At 47.4% G+C, this 17,904-nt stretch overlaps 1 protein-coding gene across 2 annotated transcripts in view; it reads left to right on the forward strand.

The window, feature by feature from the left end:
• Positions 1–569: 569 nt before the first annotated feature.
• NHSL2 (NHS like 2) overlaps positions 570–17,904 on the forward strand; it is a 129,688-nt gene continuing 112,353 nt past the window's right edge. Inside the window, exons 1-2 of one of the 2 annotated variants that reach the window (XM_016130677.2) lie at positions 570–879; positions 17,093–17,161. In XM_016130677.2, coding sequence (XP_015986163.2) covers positions 858–879; positions 17,093–17,161 — 91 coding nt within the window. In that variant the 5' untranslated portion in view covers positions 570–857. The remainder of the gene's footprint in view (positions 880–17,092; positions 17,162–17,904) is intronic. The other variant, XM_016130696.2, reaches the window with a different exon arrangement.

Consider the following 17,904-nt stretch of genomic DNA (forward strand, 5'->3'; position numbering starts at 1 on the left):
GTGCTTTGCTGGCTGGCACATTAAAATGATTTGAAACGCCTTTTTGTAAGGCACGTAAGCTCTAACCCCTGTCCCTCTCCCATCTTCTCACACCCCTCCTCTTCTCCCATTTTCATTAGCTGCTCGGTGCCTAAGGGTATTTACATTTGTGCCCCTTGGATTTGGTGTTGTTTACGTACCTTTCAACTCTGGCAAGGCAGAGATTCTCTGTTTGACCTGTTTTGAAAAGAAAATTCCAAGTGCTTTGCTTAAGTGGTTTCCAATGTCATCTAATATACAGCAGCCAGGCCTGACTGGCTTCGCCCTCCCAAAGCAGGCCACCAAAGAACAGTGGTATGTGTCCATAGTGTTTCTGACTTCGGCAGTCAGCTGCAGCGGAGCTGTTATTCCATTGAAAGTGATTGTCTTCACATAGCCCAGCACAAGTGGTGCCCATTTATAGTCTAGAAAGAATCAAGCACAGCCTGCCCATTGGCAGCCAGCTGGGCACAAACAGGGGCATTGGTCACAGGCACAAAGTATGAATTCAGCCCAAGTGTCCTGGCAGGGTCCTTTCTGGGACAAAGTGCTAAATGTGGAGCATGTGCTGGGAGGAGTTGCTGTCACCCTCTGCCGGGTTCTCAGTGGCCCTGTCTGCTTTGAGACACCACAGAGAAGTGTGGGGTGGGTAGGGAATGTCAGGGACAGCACTGTCACCTCTGGGCTCCTTTGCATTAGCCATAGCCAGTCCCAAGGACCACACAAGCTGTAAATCTGCCCGGCCCCAGGCTGGCAAGACCATGTTCACTGGGAGATGCTAGACTAACACAGCAGCTGCCGGGAGGCACTCGCCGGGACAGCAGTGGAGCCTCACATGTATGGGCAGCATTTTGGTGAAAGGTACCGAGGATGGGCAGAGGGTTGCTGTGGGTGTACGTGCTCATCACTGGCCACAGTCGCTGGGCACTGCTGATGGCCAGTGGTGCCAAACAGCTGCAGTGACTTGGGGTACCTATAGCCTGGCTTCCCCCAGACTCAATGCAGAGGCTCTAGAGGGGCTTTTCTGCTGGGTGACACACATGGCGAGACCAGCCTGGATGTAGCGGTCGCAGGCATCTGGGGTGGGGGCAGGGAGGGCGAGGCAGGCAGAGGGGAGAACACAGACAGACTTTCTAACTAATCCATTTCATGTATCTGCAACAACCCCGGAGAGCTTGCTGGGGTGAAAGGGATTGCCTCTGCATGCTGTCGCCTCCTTCTTTCTGTCCTTTCCTGCTCTGCGGCTTATGAGCTTAGGGCCTCAGTTCCCTAGGACTGTTGCTCAAAGCCAATAGAATGGAGAAGGTAAACTTTGCCAATAAACTTCACGGAACACATCTCAAAGCCCAGGAAAAAGAGTTTTAGGATTTTTTTCATGGTCTTGGTTTCCTTTGCATGATTGCAACTACCTCATATCAGCAAGGCATTGGGTGAGACACCTAAGACAGTCGCGTCTGCAAGGACAAGCAGACACGCCTACCTGGGGAAGTGCAAGGCAGTGCCAATGCTGAAGGGCAGGAGAGGCTGGCTGGGCGGTGCTCACTATGGCCAGAGCAGAAGACCATGCACACATTAGGACGTAGTGGGTAGGTTCTGGGACTGTGGGTGTGCTGCGTGTTATGTGCATGTTTGTGACGTGACTGAGAGAACTGGCTGTAGTTGTTGTGTGTGGATTTGTTGCATGCTGGTTGAAATCAGGTTGTTCTGGTCAGTGATAGGAACCAACAACATGAGAGACAAATCCAGAGAGCTCAGTGTCAACTACATGGGTGTGGAATGAACCGCTGTCACTTGAATTTCCACAATAACTGGCAGCACTTGCCAATGTTGGAAGGCTTTCGTGCCTTCTCTAACTGGCCTGCAGGATTTCAGCTGGAAGCTGGGACAGTCCATGCATTGAGTTGTGCCATGTTTGGCACACTAAACCTCCCCAGTGCCCTAGAAAATTAGCAGGGTGAGGAGATGAGGCTGTACCCTTGGCTGCAGACCTGCACCTGCACACAGTACTCATTTAAGGGCTGCTTATTATTACTTAGTGAGGCTGCATGCTGAAATGCCATCTCCTTTTGAGTTTGGAGCCAGGGAGGGGGGACTGGTTAGAGCAAGCCAAACCCAGCATCCCTCCTGCCATTGCACACCTAGGAGTCTTGGACGTAGAGATGATGGTCCTGTGGTTGAGAGGCATTTGGGTCTTCATCCCCATGGCTACTAACCAGATGGATCGAGCTGCCCTGGCCATGTGGCTTTCATAGCATGGGGACACTGCCTGAATGAGCCAAAGTTGTTCCCATCTTAGCAGTAAGAAATTTGGCCGTTGAGCAGGCACTGGGAACCCCCGACCAGGGGAGTCAAACTCACATGCACGCAGGGCCGCAGTCTCCACCCAGCACTGGCAGGTAACAGGGACGACCTGTGGGGTGATGAAACATAATGCTTGTCTCCTCACGTTACTTTTAAAAACAGTGTTCGGGCCAAAACAAAGAGGCCAGATCAGAAGCATCTGCAAGCCATACGCAGCCTCCCGGCTGCCACTTTGTGACCCGTGTGACATGCAAAATTTAGTTGCACATTGCTGAGAATTCTTTTTGCCTGGTGAAATCTTTCCTGATCTTTCAAACCCAGTTTAAATGGCATCTCTGTGACACTTCTCTGACCCCCTATCCCTAGGCCAAATGGATACTTCTCTGTCTGATTCCTCAGTATCTCTATCATGGCACGTTAGGTGATTCACTCATTCATTCATCCATCCCTTCATTTAACCTTTATTGAATACTTTAGCAAGAGCTGTGCTGAGGTTACAGAGATGAATTAATAGGAAACAATTCCTGCCCTCAAGGTGCAACTAGTTCAGTGTGGGGAGAGACGGACCGACTCTCAAATGTGTAAAGGCTCAGAGCTCCCTGAGGGAGGCTCCCTCTCATAGTGTGAGAGCTGAGGGAGGCAGACTTTGGCTGAGATGAGCGTTGGCCAGGTACTGGAGGAAGAAAACGAGTAAAGCAAGGAGGGATCAGGTCTTTCCTGCTCCAGAGAAGGCCCTGAGCAGATCTCTGGTGAGTGGCTCTGTGACTGGTGTATAAGGAATGGGGGCCTGGGAAGGGCAGGAAATGGGGAGGGAGGACTATTTAGGGCCTCATGGGCTACAGACCTTGGCCTTTACTCTGAAGGCAGTGGGTAGCCAGCTGAAGGCTTGGAGCAGGGGAGTGATGGGTATGACCTTGGCTTTGGAATGCCCACACTGGAGCCTGTATGTCTTAAGTGGACAGGAGGGCAACGAGGCTGATGACAGAGAGCTGCATCCCCAGTGCCTGAAGAAGCGGGTGTCAGACGGGATGTGTACAGCTGCTGCTGGGGACGCTACTCCTCGCCATCGACTTGGGTGTCTCCTGGGCATCTCAAACTGACCGTGTTCAAAGCCAAACTCCTGGCCGTTCCCCTAAACCTGCTGCTCCAGCAGTTTTTCCATCTGAGCTGATGGCAAGTTCCCTGTTGCTCAAAGTCATTCTTGAGTCCTCTCTTTCTTTCATACTCCACATCCGCTGCGATAGCGCGTCATGTTGTTTGCACCTTCATAGTATCCAGACTCGAACCGCTCGTTACCACCGCCGTGGTCTGTGCCATCATCTCTCCCATGGATATTTGCAACAGCCTCCTACCACACTGCCCTGTTATATAAAACGATTACACCTTGGACTGTGTACAGTCTACTCTCAACACAGCAGCCAGACTGATCCTGATGAAACACAAGTCCGTGTATGTCCCGCCTCTGTTCAAACCCTCCATTGCATCTCTATTTTGGGCCCGAAGCCTAAGTCCTTACAGTGGCTCACTAAGGCCCCCGCGTGATCTCCTCACTTCCTATCACTATCCCCATCACTCTAGCCGCACTGGCCTCCTTGCTGTTCCCCAGACAGCTCGGGGTCTTTGTGTTTGCTGTTCTCTGCCTGAAATTCTTTTCCTCCAAGTATCTGTGTGGCTCACTCCCCCACTTCATTCACATCTCTGCTCAAATGTCACCATCTCAATGAAGCCTCCTTCGACCATCCTGTTATAAAACAGCACCCAAAGCTCTGCTGGTTCCCTGAGCCCCTCTATTGTTTCATTTTTCCGCACTTTTACTCATTCACTTTATTTATAGTCTGTCTCCCTCTGCCACAATGAAAGGTTCATGAGAGTACGAATTTTTGTCTGTTTTTGCCCCTACTGTATTCCTACTGCCTAGAAGAGTGCCTGGAACATAGTCGGCATCAATAAGGACTTACTGAGTAAACAGGTAGACTGTGGGGATCAATAAGGTTGCCCTGGGCCACCTCTGGGCCACATGGCCTGTGAGTCTCAGAAGCAGATTATATAGGAGAAGCAGAAAGCTCACTTGACCATAGGAGTTAGCAGGTTTACTCAGGGTGACCTTGGGCAAGTCCCTTCTGCTCGCCGATACTCTCAGTCTGCTCATTTTTAAAGTGAGGGATCTGATGTGATGATCACTGAGGGACAAGGTGATGGCCTGGCCAAGTGGGCTTGCCGCTCAGGCCCCATGGGCATGAGGGCAGAGGTCCTCACCCCTCGTTATTCCTTTTTTGTTTCTCGATCTCTTCCAATGCACAATCTTATTTTTAACCCAAATCTATAAAAATACCACATTACAGCTGTTGAAATAATGATGGAGGAAAAGGGTGGCTGCCCATCAGCTGCACTCAGCCAAGCCAGCTGTGCTCCCTGAAGTGTGTCTGGCTCTGGCCAGAAAGCCTGTCGCAGGGCAGAAGTCTGGCAGAGAGCAGTGCTGGGATGTCCCATCCCCGTTTCTACAGCAAAAACATCTCCCATGCCTACCACTTGGGGGGTCATCCCATCTCCTCTCCTAGACCAAACTCTTCTACCTAGTCTAGCTGGGGCCTAGCCTTTTTCAAGCATTTCTCACTTAAAATTTTAATCCTCATAATAATATGAAACAGGCATTCTCAGACCCATCTCTCAGAGGAGAAAACTGAGTCTTTGAGGGGTTAGGAGATTTGCCCACGGTCTCACACAACCTCTCCTTCTGCAGAAATCACTTGGAAATGTGCGGGCTGAGGCCTAGGAGGTGCTTCCATATGGTTGGAGCTGTGAGAGGCAGAAGGGAGGAAGCTTCCTTCTGCCTTTGGCTCCATCCAGGCCACAGGTGGAGCCCGAGGGGAGGAGAAAAGGCCAGCACAGATGGAAGTCATCAATCTCCCTCCCGGCTCCCTGAGGGCTGAGCAGAAGGGAGGCGCCTTCCCCGCCCAGCCCTGCCAGGAATCTGGGTGTCCTGAGAAGCCGAGACCAGTGAGCAACGAGGGCAGTGTGTGCAGGGTACTCCATGTGATAAACCGTTTTTCTCTCTCATTCCAAAGATCAGAGAGCACTTGGTGAGCTGTTTGTTCCAATGGAAACAGAAAACCAGAGAAGCCCAGTAGGGGTTGGCCAAACTTTCCTTTGTCCTCTTGGATTGGGAGGCTGAATGGGAGGGCTAGGCAAGGGGGTGGGGCAGGGCCTCCTTAAGGGCAACAAATCAGCAGAAGGGGGAGCAGGACAGGACTGCAGCCACAAAAAAAAAGAGACAAAGAGCTAAGTATGTGCTGGTGGGGAGGACTCGGAGCCTCCTTTGTGCAGCCTTGCTTCACGTGAGTCTGCTGAGTGAGGCAGTCACCAGCACGTGGCCAGTGAGACCCCAGAGGTACAGCATAGCTAGTGCTCTTCTGGCCCAAGAAGTGCCAGAGGTGCCTCCAGGACCACGGCTCTTTATATGTTCTCTGAGACCCTGATCCAGTTTCTTTCCTGCCCCTAAAACACACTACGCTCCCACCAAGAGGAATAAGAACTCAAATCTGCCAAAGTCATTCAGTTTCCCAAGCACTTCCCTATAGTAGCTCTTCAGGAGGCAGGATAGCCTATTAGTTAAGAACACACGCTCAGGGCCCAGACCGCCTGACTCTGCCATTCCATAGCTGTGTGACCTTGGGCAAGCCTCTGCGCCTCATCTTTCAAATGAGAATGCAATCTACATTTTAAGGTTGTTTTCAGATTAACTGAGCTAACATTTCAGCTTTGTAAAAGCAGAGATTTTTTTTTTCTTTTATTCACTGCTGTATCCCTAATGCCTAAATAGTGCCTGGCATTTAGTAGAGACTCAACAAATATATATTGAATGCATAAAGTGCTTAGAATGAGACCTGGAATTTACTAAGCACAATAGATGTTGGTTGTGGTGGTTGTTGTGACCTCTCACACTCACTAGAGTTCCAAGAGGAACACTCTCAATTTCATGTACGTTAGTTTTCTTCCTCCGTGTAAGGTTCAAGTTCTGAGTCAAGGCACGGAAGGTAGGCAGCAGATTTGAAGTTTAGGGAGACAGTTTGGGGCCCAGAGGATTAGGAATGCAGCCTTCACACCTGAGTGATAGCATCCATCCACTCATTCATGCTTTCACTTATCCATTCAACAAATATTTCATGAGTAGACCTAAGGGCCAGGCCCTGAGCTGGGAGCTGGGGAATATATTGATGATAAGGCAAATAAGGATTCAACCTTTGAAAAGCTGAGGTTCTAGTGGAAAGAGACAACCAAAGGAAATACGACTGACCCTTGGACAACATGGGGGTAAGGGTTCCGACCCCTCCACAGTAGAAAATCCATGTATAACTTCTGACTCCCCCAGAACTTAACTACCGATAGCCAATTGTTGACCAGAAGCCTTATCAATAACAGAAACACTTAAGGAACATATATTTTGTATGTTATATGTGTTATATACTGTATTCGTATACTAATGTAAGCTAGAAAAAATTTGTTATTAAGAAAATCATAAGAAAATACATTTACAGTATTTATTGACATAAATCCTCATATAAGTGGACCCACACAATTCAAAGTTGTGTTGTTCAAGGATCAACTGTAAAGACAAGTAATTTCAGATAGAAATAAGTGCATGAAGACAATAAAGCAGTTCAGTGGCATAGAGAGTGGTTGGGTTATGTGTGCAGAGGGGCCAAAGAAGTGACATACAGCTCTTCTGGGGGCCTTGGTCACAGGTCAAGGGCCCCTGCTTTGACTTGGTCCTTGATATGTTGCCAGATCTTCCTCATCCTGCAAGCATTTATATGCTGTCTGCCCACGGCAGGACTCGGTTGCTAAGTGTAGCTCCCGGGGGTCAGCACATGGGCGTCTGGGCGTGAGGGGCCGAAGATAATGGAGCTGTGAATATGCAATACCTGCATAGGAAGGTTCCGGCACCAGTTGTCCTCTGGCAAAAGCTGTTGGTTGTGCTAGGAGAGATAATACTAGTGGCCTGAGTGCTGTCCTGAGGTCCTTCCGCACTCCTAGGGAGAAGGAGTCTGGCTGGTGCTCTCATGACCAGCTCATGCGCGGCACCATCTTCACATGTGCGAACACCGTCTTGTCTTACACACATCCCAGGGATCACCTCATGCCATCACCAGCCGTGTCATACTTGAGCGCCCTTATTCATTAAATGTTTGGGAATCTCCAGAGCCCAGTACAGAACTGATGCCTAATAAATGCTTCTCAAATGAAAGAATAAAGGGGCGACTGTTTTCCTTCTGCTTCCTGAGCTGACTGGCTCATTCCTACTCACGCATCGAGGCTTAGCGCACACATCGTCTTATCTCCGTACGTCCACCATGGGGAGTGCTTATTCATCCTCTATTTACTCTGTGAAGCCTTCCTTGACCTCCCCAGGCAGGTTTTGACTCTCCCGTCTTTGAGCGCTCCAGCACATTCTATTCTCACTATTGTAACCCTGATTCCTCTAGGGGTATTTTCTACTACTGCTGTCGCAGGTTCCCTAACCTGTAGTGTTCTGAAAGGCAAGGACTGTTTTGGTGATCCCTATATCCCCAGCACTAACCCCTAGAGGGCGCTCAATAAGTATTTGTGGAATTAAAGAAAAAGAATTGTTAATTTTCCTTAGCGTGTCCTAGGTAGCGGTATGCTGCAAATGGCTCGTTGTGGCACATGAGGGCCACTTGTTAATATTTAGGACATTGGTGAGCCAATTGTTGAACACTGCCACATGAAAAAGTTAAATTATAGTGTATGAGAAAACAGAAGACAAGCCGAAATTGAGGGACGTTCTACTAAAAAATGACCAACTAAATGCGTTTAGGATTGGATCCTAAAACAGAAAAAGGACTTTAGTGGGAAAACTGATAAAATCCAAATAAGTTTTGTACTTTAGTTAATAATGTTGTTTCAAGGTTAATTTCTCAGTTTTGATAAATGTTTTAAAATCATGTAAGATGTCAATGTAAGGGCGAGCCAGGCAAAGGGTATAGGGGAACTCTGTATTGCTTTTGCAACTCTTTTAGAAGTCTAAAATTTTCTCAAAATAAAAAATTAACTGTTGGGCAAAAAATATTAAATTATATAAACCTATAATTAAATAAGTTATATTAAAAACAAAAATAGTAAATACTTAAAATTCACCTTTTCCTAATTATTTTGCTATGAACTATGCTTGTTAGCTGATTTATAGCTATTGCCGCTGAATGATGTGATACTGTCAATCTTTTCCCACTTTCTGCTTGCTGATGTCACTAAAGGTGATGTCGCTAAGGGAGCTCGAAATAGGCCACAGTGGGAACACATGGAATTCTGGGAATGCTACGGATCAGGGCTTGGATTTTTGTTTTGTCCATTGTACTCTAGACTTCAGAAAGTGGAGAAAATGTTAATGAGCATTAAACTTAAAAGTGCGTCATGTCTGTAGCTGCTACTCTGTGAATAGCACACAAAAAATTGAGGAAGTGTGTTTCTAGTACATGAAAAGCATTATCTGATTCAGCAAAGAAGTCGTTTAAATCATTAATGAATTTGTCAAGTTCCAACACTTTTTATGGTTTTACCTTATTCCTGCTCATTAACGTAAATGAAAATATCACCACTATGCTCGCTCTTCTATTATAGATATTCAGCCAATTCAATGAAAGCATTATATGAAAATCAATTGGCTATATTGAATTTGCCATAAAAAGCATTATATATTTCATTATTATTCATAAATTGTTTGCTTTCCATCCTTATAAGTAAATTTATATATGTGTAAATATATGTGTTCATTTTCTTTTGAGAGACGGTTGCTAACATTTACCTGCATACCACTGGTCCTAAGTAGTAATTACTATTTCATCAAATGTGTTGATGGAAAACAAAGAACACTACCAGGCACCTTCTTTGTGTCAGGCTGTGCTGTCTCTTCACGTTCATCATCTCGGCTGCTCTTTCCCTGAACTCTGTGAAGTATGAGTATTGTGGACACTGTTTAAGAGGACGAGATGAGGATATGGAGGCTCAGGGAGGTTAAGTGACTGGACTAAGGTAAACTAATTGGCATATAGAGGAGCCAGGATTAAACCCTACATCTGTCTAAGTCCAAAGCTAGCTATATTAGCTTCCTGTAGTTGCTGTAACAAATCTTCACAAATTCAGTGGCTTAAAGCAGCACAATTTTATTATCTCACAGTTCTGGAGGGCAGAAGTCTAAAATGGGTCTTACTGGACTAAAATCAAGGTGTCATCAGGGATGCGTTACTACTGGAGGTTCTAGGGAACAATTGCGTTCTTCAGCTGTGCACCCTTCCTCCGTGTTCAAAACCAGCAATGGCCAGTGAACTCTTTCTGACATCCCGTCTGTCTGACCTGCTTCTGTGTTCACATCTCCTTCTGTCACTCGGCCGCTCCTTCTTCACACTTTCACTTTACAAGGAAACTTACAACGGCACCGAGCCTACCAGATAGTGCACGAGACTCTCCCCATTTCAGAGCCAGCTGAGTAGTAACCCTAATTCCATCTACAAACCTTATTTCCGAACTTTGTCATTTAACCTAACATTATTCACATGTTCCAAGGATTTAGGATGTGGGCATCTTTGGGAGCGGGGCAGAATTCTGCCGACTACACCTGTGCTTGTTTCATGACCCGTAATCGCCTCTTGTCGTGTGGTTCCACAGGCCAGTGCAGGGCTGACATGTTTCTCCTTGACACCTGCATGCCACACGTCCTCTGCTCTCCACTTGGGGGTAAGGTGCCTCCTTTCCTTCAGTCACTGTCCCTGGGACTTTTAATCCTGGACATACATTTTAACTTTGCTCTTGCTAACATATTTAAAAAATAATTTCCAGGATTTTTGTGCATTGCTGGCTTTATCAAAGCTCTTGTTCATTTTTCCCTTTCCCCAGTAATTGTATGGGGTTAGAGCCCATTTTTCTCTATGGCTGGTCTCACTGTAGTATGGTTTATCCATTTCCACCTTGTGGACCTGTTTATAGTCACCAGCCAGGGTCGCGCATCATTTCTGTGCTCATCTCACAGAGTCTTATATTGCTGTATTCTAGAAAAATCTTTGGACTTAAGCAACATGTTCTTTTCCCATACCTACCGATGAGGTATCTGTCTGTCCGTCTGTCTGTCGGTCTGGGTTTAATATTATTCTCTGACTGGCTTCTCAGAATCAGACACTCTAAGTAGTAGTTCCCCATCTTGTCTTGTTTCCTGCACATGGAGACCCCTGGTTCCGGTCACGGTCATGGGAAACCTCCTCCACAGAGACTAACCAATGACCAGGAACTGCCCCTCCTCCCAGGAAGCCTTCACAAGAGCCAGACCGACCTCCAGCTCTGACTAAAACCTTCTTGTTTCCCCTTCTATACTTGCCAAAAGTCCTTTGACCCTCCTTTCAGCCTCTCAGATTCACACCCACACATTGGGGCCCACTCAGACCCTAACTTCCTTGAGGAAAACGCCACAGCAGCACAGCCCTGGGACTCGTGCCTCCTCTGAGCACCTTCAGAAGTTATCGCCAGTAACTCTAGCTTTGATACTTTATCATGTGTCACTATGGAGAAATGGCAGAGTGGTGGCTGGTGGGCCAAATAATGTCCACAGATCTGTTTTGTTTGGCCTACACATGGTCTGTATCTTTTTAATTACTTTCTAACATGACAGAATCAGTAATCTTTCCATATAATCTGAATTCCTAGCTTCCTTGAAAAATATAAAAGTCTAGTAATACTGGCTCTGCATTCTCATAGGCTGACAGCTTCCCCTTTACATGGAACATGTGTCCTCCAGCTCGCCACAGTCCCCACCAACTCTCTATCGTATCACCCCAGCCTCCTTCGCTCCTTGTTAGTTCTTGCATGGCTCCTAAAGGTATTCTGAAATTCTGATACATTCTATGCTCGCCTAAGTGTCCAGCTGTATCACAGTTTCTTGGAGGAGAGAAATTCCAGTTTGCTTTTATTTTGTTTCTCCCATGCTTCTCTGTACATAGTAGATGTCCAATAAATGTTGAGAGACTGAAGAATTTCCTGAAAGAGTAGTCAACCTCTGGATGATTCTAGAATGTGTAAAATTTACTTTTCTACAAGGTAAGCTTTGTAAGTGAAATATTCGTTGAGAAAGTACCATGTGCCTAACTCAGTGTTAGATGCCTTAGAACAACAGAGAAGGAAACGAATGCTCAGAGAGAGCCTACAAAATAGGGCTGGGGCTATAAATCTGGTAGTTTCTAGGATAAGTGAAGGCTAATGCCTATGTTCAATGAGGAAGCTGTCCTAAGCATCAGTGCTGGAAGCAGAGAGGCGCTGCCCCTGGCACTCTCTGGTAACACTTGTGCACAAATTCTGAGAGTTACTTTATTTGGATAGAAATTGAGCATTTATTAAATGCCTTTCTGTGCTGGGCATTTATCCAATTACTGTAGTTATTCTTGGACTATCAGGGATTCTGAGCATCCTGGCGTCCTACTGAAAAGATGAGGGCAATGTACATAGACCGAGTCTAATTGTTGATGGGATTTGGAGCCCATTTGGTGAGTCACGTTCAGTTGAGAGAAGCGTCTGCTGACTTCCTTGCCTGTCTGGGCATGGAGATTGTGCTGTTCCTTCACACCATCACTGGTGGTACTGACGTGTGGCGTGAGATGGGAAAACATGGAGAAATTATGCGTGTTTAATTGCACAGCAGCAAGCAGAAAGGAATGTGAGAATACCAAAGAATCCCACTGGGCCAGAAATCTGGTGTCATGTGTTGCTAAACAGCTGCAGGAAAATTTGTTGGGACCCTTGAATGCAGAGTGGTGTGTTTACCAGACTTTGGTTCTAAGTAACTTTGAGGGCAAAGAGGTTGTACAGGAAATGGACCTGATGCATCTAGGAGTTTGACTCTGGAGCCTTTGTCTGCCTCCAGCCACCACCAGTTCCAGCCATGCTAGGAGAGGAGGGAGGTGGAAAGGCTTCAACCCCAGGGCCATCAGGATCCTCCAAGCATGATGTGCTGACAGTCCTTGCTTAGGGCCACCAAAATGCTCAGGTTCAGTTGGGTAGGCTGAACCTTGGGGAAGGAGGAAGCTCTTGGGCCTAAAGGAGGCAAGGTAGGGCAGGGGGATAGCAGGGGCGCGGGGAGGGAAGCAGCACAGAAACTCAGCTGAGAGTACATATGGGGGCTTTTGTCCTTCAGATTCTATAGGAAGCATGGAATCCATAGCCTTGGAATCACTCAGAACTGTGTTCGAGCCCCTCCTCTATTCCTACCAAGTTTAGCCTTGGACAAGTCAGTTAATCATTCTAAGCTAAAGTTTCTTTCTCTGTGTGTGCAAGCAGTCATGAGGTGATGTTTGTCTGGAGCCTGGCCTGTATTTCAAGAGATGGGAGCTCTGAGCTCTAGATTGATGCAACTGAGCAATGAACTCTCACATTGGTTGTCGCTCACTGTGGGCTCACTCTGGGCCAGACAGGATGCTAAGCCTTTTAAATTCATTATCTTTTTAATCCTTACAAGAAAAAGAAATCTAGTTACAGGGAGGAAGAGTAACTCACCAAAGGTCATCCAGCTAATAATGACAGAACCAGTACAAGCTCCGTGCAGAACAGCTCTGGACACTACTAACCAGACCACCTGCCGAGTATTCGTCTACCCCCCATAGAGGAAACTCGAGGCTTAGGAGGCACTGGGGTCAGGTACAGAGCTTGGGGCTTCAGGCTTCTGGCTCTGCTGTTGAATATTCTGTGTGGCCTTGGGCAAGTTACTCAACCTCTCTGAGCTTCAGTTTCCTTTCTAGAAAATGTGTGAGCCCAAAGTCTCTGGCAGCCTATCCTTTGGGAGGAGGTAGAGTGGAAGGAGCTCAGAATGTTCTAGAGACAGAAAATAAGAAGCCATGGGTGTGCTTGTAGCTTTATGAGGTGGAGGCAGGTCTGGAACAGAAACTTGCCAGAGTGAATGCCCTTGGCTCACACTCCCCATTTAGAGAGAGCCCAGGTGGGCTCGATGGACGGGAGTATGCCGACACCGTGAGCTGCTGTTGCCACCTAGGGGACAAGCAAGGACCAGGAGCCCAAGCTGGGCTGTGGCTGAGCAAAACACCACATTCCCGTCTCCTGCTGGCTTCCGGAGTGGAAAGGGGCGGCCAAGGCTTGCTCCAGGAATGGGGAGGGGAGTGAGGAAAAGCAACTGAGCGCTGCCTCTGGCTTGGAGGTTATAAACAAATCCATCTGGAAGTGTTTGGGGCTATGGGAGCGCGCGGCCGGCCCCTGCAATTCAGGCCATGTGGCACATATTTCCATTCACACCAGACCGCCTCTATCCCAGGAGACTGTCTGATTGGGCCTGTCTGCTCCAGCCCTGGCTGGAGCAGGGCAGGAACCTCTCAGCCCCAACTCTGCTGCCAGCCCCTGCCCAACCCTCCTCTCCTCGCAGCTCAATGCCAGCAAGATCATGTCTGAGAAAGTGCTTCGAAAACTTTCACGTGCTATTCAAGCCTTTGAATGAATGAATAGGTTTTCTATTATGAGTTGAACTGGAAGTACGTCCCCCTTGTGAGTCAGAGGCCCCATAGTGGTTAGGGAAGGGGTGGCGTTCTTCACTTTTAGCCTCCATCTCAGGATCCTCTGTACCCATTCCTGTTAATGCTGGCTGACATGCCAAGGTAGTGCCCATGTCTTGTTCATCTTTCCATTCCCGGCACCAAGGGTAGTGCTCAGGAGGTGTTGGGAGCACAGTCAAGAACAAAACACAGTCTTTGCCCTCACTGAGCTTGTACTCACACTGTTTCTCAACAAGAGGGCTACCGGCACTTTGTGTGAGACAGTCATTTGCAGTGTGGGACACCCTTGTGCATTGCAGGGAATTTAACATCCTGACTCCTGGCCCTAGGTGCCACTAGTACCTTGGAATCATTGTGACAACCAGAAATGCCTTTACACATTTCCAAATATTTCTTGGGGCCAGAAACATCCAGCCCTGGCTGAAGGTCACCACTGAGGAACTTGACAGTGAGTGAGTGAAAGAAGGCCCTCCCCAAGATGTGAACGTGTTACGTCCTTTAAGTCTACATATAAATCAGTGGCTTACAACCAGGAGATTATGTTTGCCGTAAATTGTGTAAAGCGAACCTTTGGTTGGTGACTTGAGCACTGGTTGCTTTTGTTCTTCTGGTCTTTGCCTTCCAGAATTATCTTTCTAAGACACAGCTTTCAACACGTCCCTTCCCACCATACCTTCCCGTCTGGCTAGAGACTCCCACACACACAGCTCTACTCTCTACCATGCCACCTCCTCCCCGTGATGCCCTTTAACCCTCTCTCCATCTGGAAAAATGTGTTTAGGTTTCAAGATGCAGGTCAAGTCTCCCTTTTATAAAACTTTCCCTGACCCCTCTGTACCCGCTCCAGATCTTTGCACACTCCATAGGGCTGTCTGTCTCTCCCTCTGTGAGGGCAGCAGCGATGTCTCATTTGGCTTTGTAATCCCATCACCCAGCCGCATGGAAGGAATCGTGGGAAGTGGGCTTGGAGATGGGCTGGTACAACAGTGCAAAGAGAAGCGGACCATGAATCCACTTGAGACACTTTTAACTGCTCTTCCCATAAACACTGTCTTCAGAAGAGCGTTTGTGAAAGACCTAAAGAAGAGAAAGAAAAAGACAGAGAGCCCAGGCAAGGAATAGGCACGGGCAATAGTATGGAGATGAGAGGCTAAAAGGATGAAAGAGGAAGTCACAGCGAAAAGTCGTCCGCAGCTCACATACACAAGAGATTAAAAAAACCTGCAATAAAATAAGAACAGATTCGAGGTTCTGAAAATGAAAGCCACTGCTTAGGCAGATCAGCTGAATGTCCGGCTAATCAATAGGCATTAGTGTCCCTCAGGGCCAAGCTGTGCATGGAACCGTGTCCTGCTGGGATCAAATGCCAGCTAACCAGAACTCCTTTTCAGTAAAGAGCAGAAAACAACCCTGGCATGAAAGATGTGAAGAATTCCTCAGATTGCTCTTCTTAAAGGCACCAGGGACCACTGGAGCCCCATGGTTGCCCCACACCACTGGCCCGGCTCTTACCAAAGAAAAGTGGACGTAAGAAAAAACCAACATGTGGGTGACTAGTATCCCAGAGGCCATGCACACACCTTTTACATGCACGAGCTCGTTCTATCCTTAATGCATCACTGTGAGGTGTGTCTTGTCCATATTTTATAGATTAGAAAATTGACATCTTGGTGGGGGATGCCTAAGAATCTTACCCAAGTGCACACACCTTGAAAGTCTGGGACCTAGGATCCCACTGCAGGCCATCCCCTCCTAGATTGGCAAAATTTGTTTTCCAGTCTTACTGACTTGGGCTGTGGGGCTGACCTCTTTGGATTAATTTCTTTGAACATAAACGAAATACTATCAGTTTTTCCTGGCTCTGGAATGAACCCTCAGAATCATGTGGTGTTCTCTAGTTTCCAGCTGGGTGCCTTTGCTGGTGGATCACAAATATGAAGCAACAGGCCTTATCCTGAGAATTAACAATGTACACCCAAAAATGCCAGGGCGCTTTTGGTTCCCAGAAGATACTTCAGGCTGGGGGCTTTCTACCTATGGGGCCAAGTTTTCTATTTTATCTTTCATCCCAATGATCTGCCTATAGTTGATGGTTGCCTGCTTTCCCAGGCAAATTTAAAAATTCTTATCAAAATCGTGGTACCTTTGAGCTGTTGCCCACACTGTGTTGTGACCACCCCTCGGACCCATGCTTATCCACTCAATAGTTGGTGGATGTGATCCATCTGCTGGCAGTCTGTGAGTGATTGTAAGCAGGAGACAGGCGGTATGGACAGGGCAGGTGCGGACAGTGTTTTCCAGAATTGTGATGCGACATGGTTAAGCCAGCTCATTGGAGGAGCCAATGGAAGTAGAGCAGCTGGACCCAATTAGGGCAAAATGGCACCCAGCAGGACCTGCATAGGGTTGTGGCTTTAGAGTGGGGACGGTTGGCTAGAAAAGTCAATGACAATAGTCTTCCGGATTCAAGTACAGTCCGGGAACATTTTGGGTTGGGCCATTGGGCTTGAGTTGTGTTTCCCACACAAGTCATGGGGTCTTAGGGTTATCATGGTGCCTGTGGGGCCTTCTGAAATCCTGTTGAATAACATTTTCAGTGATGTACAATGACAAACGAGGTAACAAGTTTCAGGTTTGGGCTTTTGCTCTGGTGGTTTTAGTGAACAGGATTCTTCTGCACCACCTTCAAAATCTATTTGGAATCCAGCCACTTCTCACCACCTCCACTGCTACTACCCGAGTCCAAGCCATCATCCCCTCTTGCCTATCACCAGTCTCCTAAAGAGATGCTGTTAAAACATAGTCTGAGTATGTTAGTCTTTTGTTGAACATCCTCCAATTGCTCGCATGTCACTCATATTAAAAGCCAGTCTGTATGGTAGCCTGCAAGGCCCTTAATACTCTGGTTGCTCTTACCTCCTTGACATTATCTCTACAAATCCTTCAATCGCCTCCTCCATTCCAGACACACAAGCCTCCTGATCATTCCTTAAGATTTCCAGGCACTTTCAGCTTTGTACTTGCTTTTCTTTCTGCCAGTGTGTCAGTCAGGATCCTGGAAGAGAGTGATTATGGGAACTGGGGTAGGGTTGCTATATGGAATGGGCTACCTTGACAGGAGCTGTGGTCTTAGGTAGAGGGATGTGGCCAACTCATGATGACCCTGCACAGAGAGAGCTGATGAAAATCTTATTTTGTTTTTCCTTCTGATCTCCTTGCAGGTGCCTGCCATTGGTCAAACCTCACCCGAAGCCAGAGGGCAAGGGAACCTGTTGATGCATTCCACAAAGGTCAGCCTACCAGGGCACACAGCTGGGTGGAGAAGGGTAAAGAAGATCTGGAGGGGCGCATGGAAAATATCCAGAACTGCTGGATAGCTCTGTAGCTAGCCGCCTCCCTCACTTCGTTCAGATCTTTACCGAAAGATCTGATTGTTCTCAGTGAGGTCTTCCCCGGCCAGCATTTCTAAAATTTTAGCCCCCCGAAAGCAACGCCTTATATCTTCCTTCCATGTACTTACTACCACCTAACATACAATTTATCTTGCTCGTCATTTGCTCTCCTACTACAATGGGAGCCCCATTCGGGCAGGAACTTGATTTTATTCACTGCTGTTATCAGTGCCTAGAATAGCATATGACACGTAGTAGGTGCTCAATACATATATGGTGAACGAATGACTGCATTCTTAGGAGCCACCCTAGAGTGAGTCTGCTCTCAGCCAGGCCGAAATGGGTATAGATGTCCGACTGTTATTCATGCCTGCTGTTCTCTGGTTCCTCCGAAGAAACTAAATGGCTGCCATATTTTCAGGGCAGAGGATGGGGAGGCCGTTGTGGCCCCCAGCATTGAAACTTGCGTGACAGTTTATCAACTTAAACCTTATGCAAACTGTTGTTACACTGATTAGCATGAGCTGAGCTTTGTGTTTTTTAAGTTATCAGAAGCAGTGAGTAGATTCACAGCCATGGGAACATTGGCACTTCCAGATGGCACTTCCATACCTCAGTGGTAATGTTGGTGGCCCTGTTTC

This window comes from Rousettus aegyptiacus, unplaced genomic scaffold (genome assembly GCF_014176215.1).
Source record: "Rousettus aegyptiacus isolate mRouAeg1 unplaced genomic scaffold, mRouAeg1.p scaffold_m13_p_9, whole genome shotgun sequence".
NCBI classification, from domain to species: domain Eukaryota; kingdom Metazoa; phylum Chordata; class Mammalia; order Chiroptera; family Pteropodidae; genus Rousettus; species Rousettus aegyptiacus.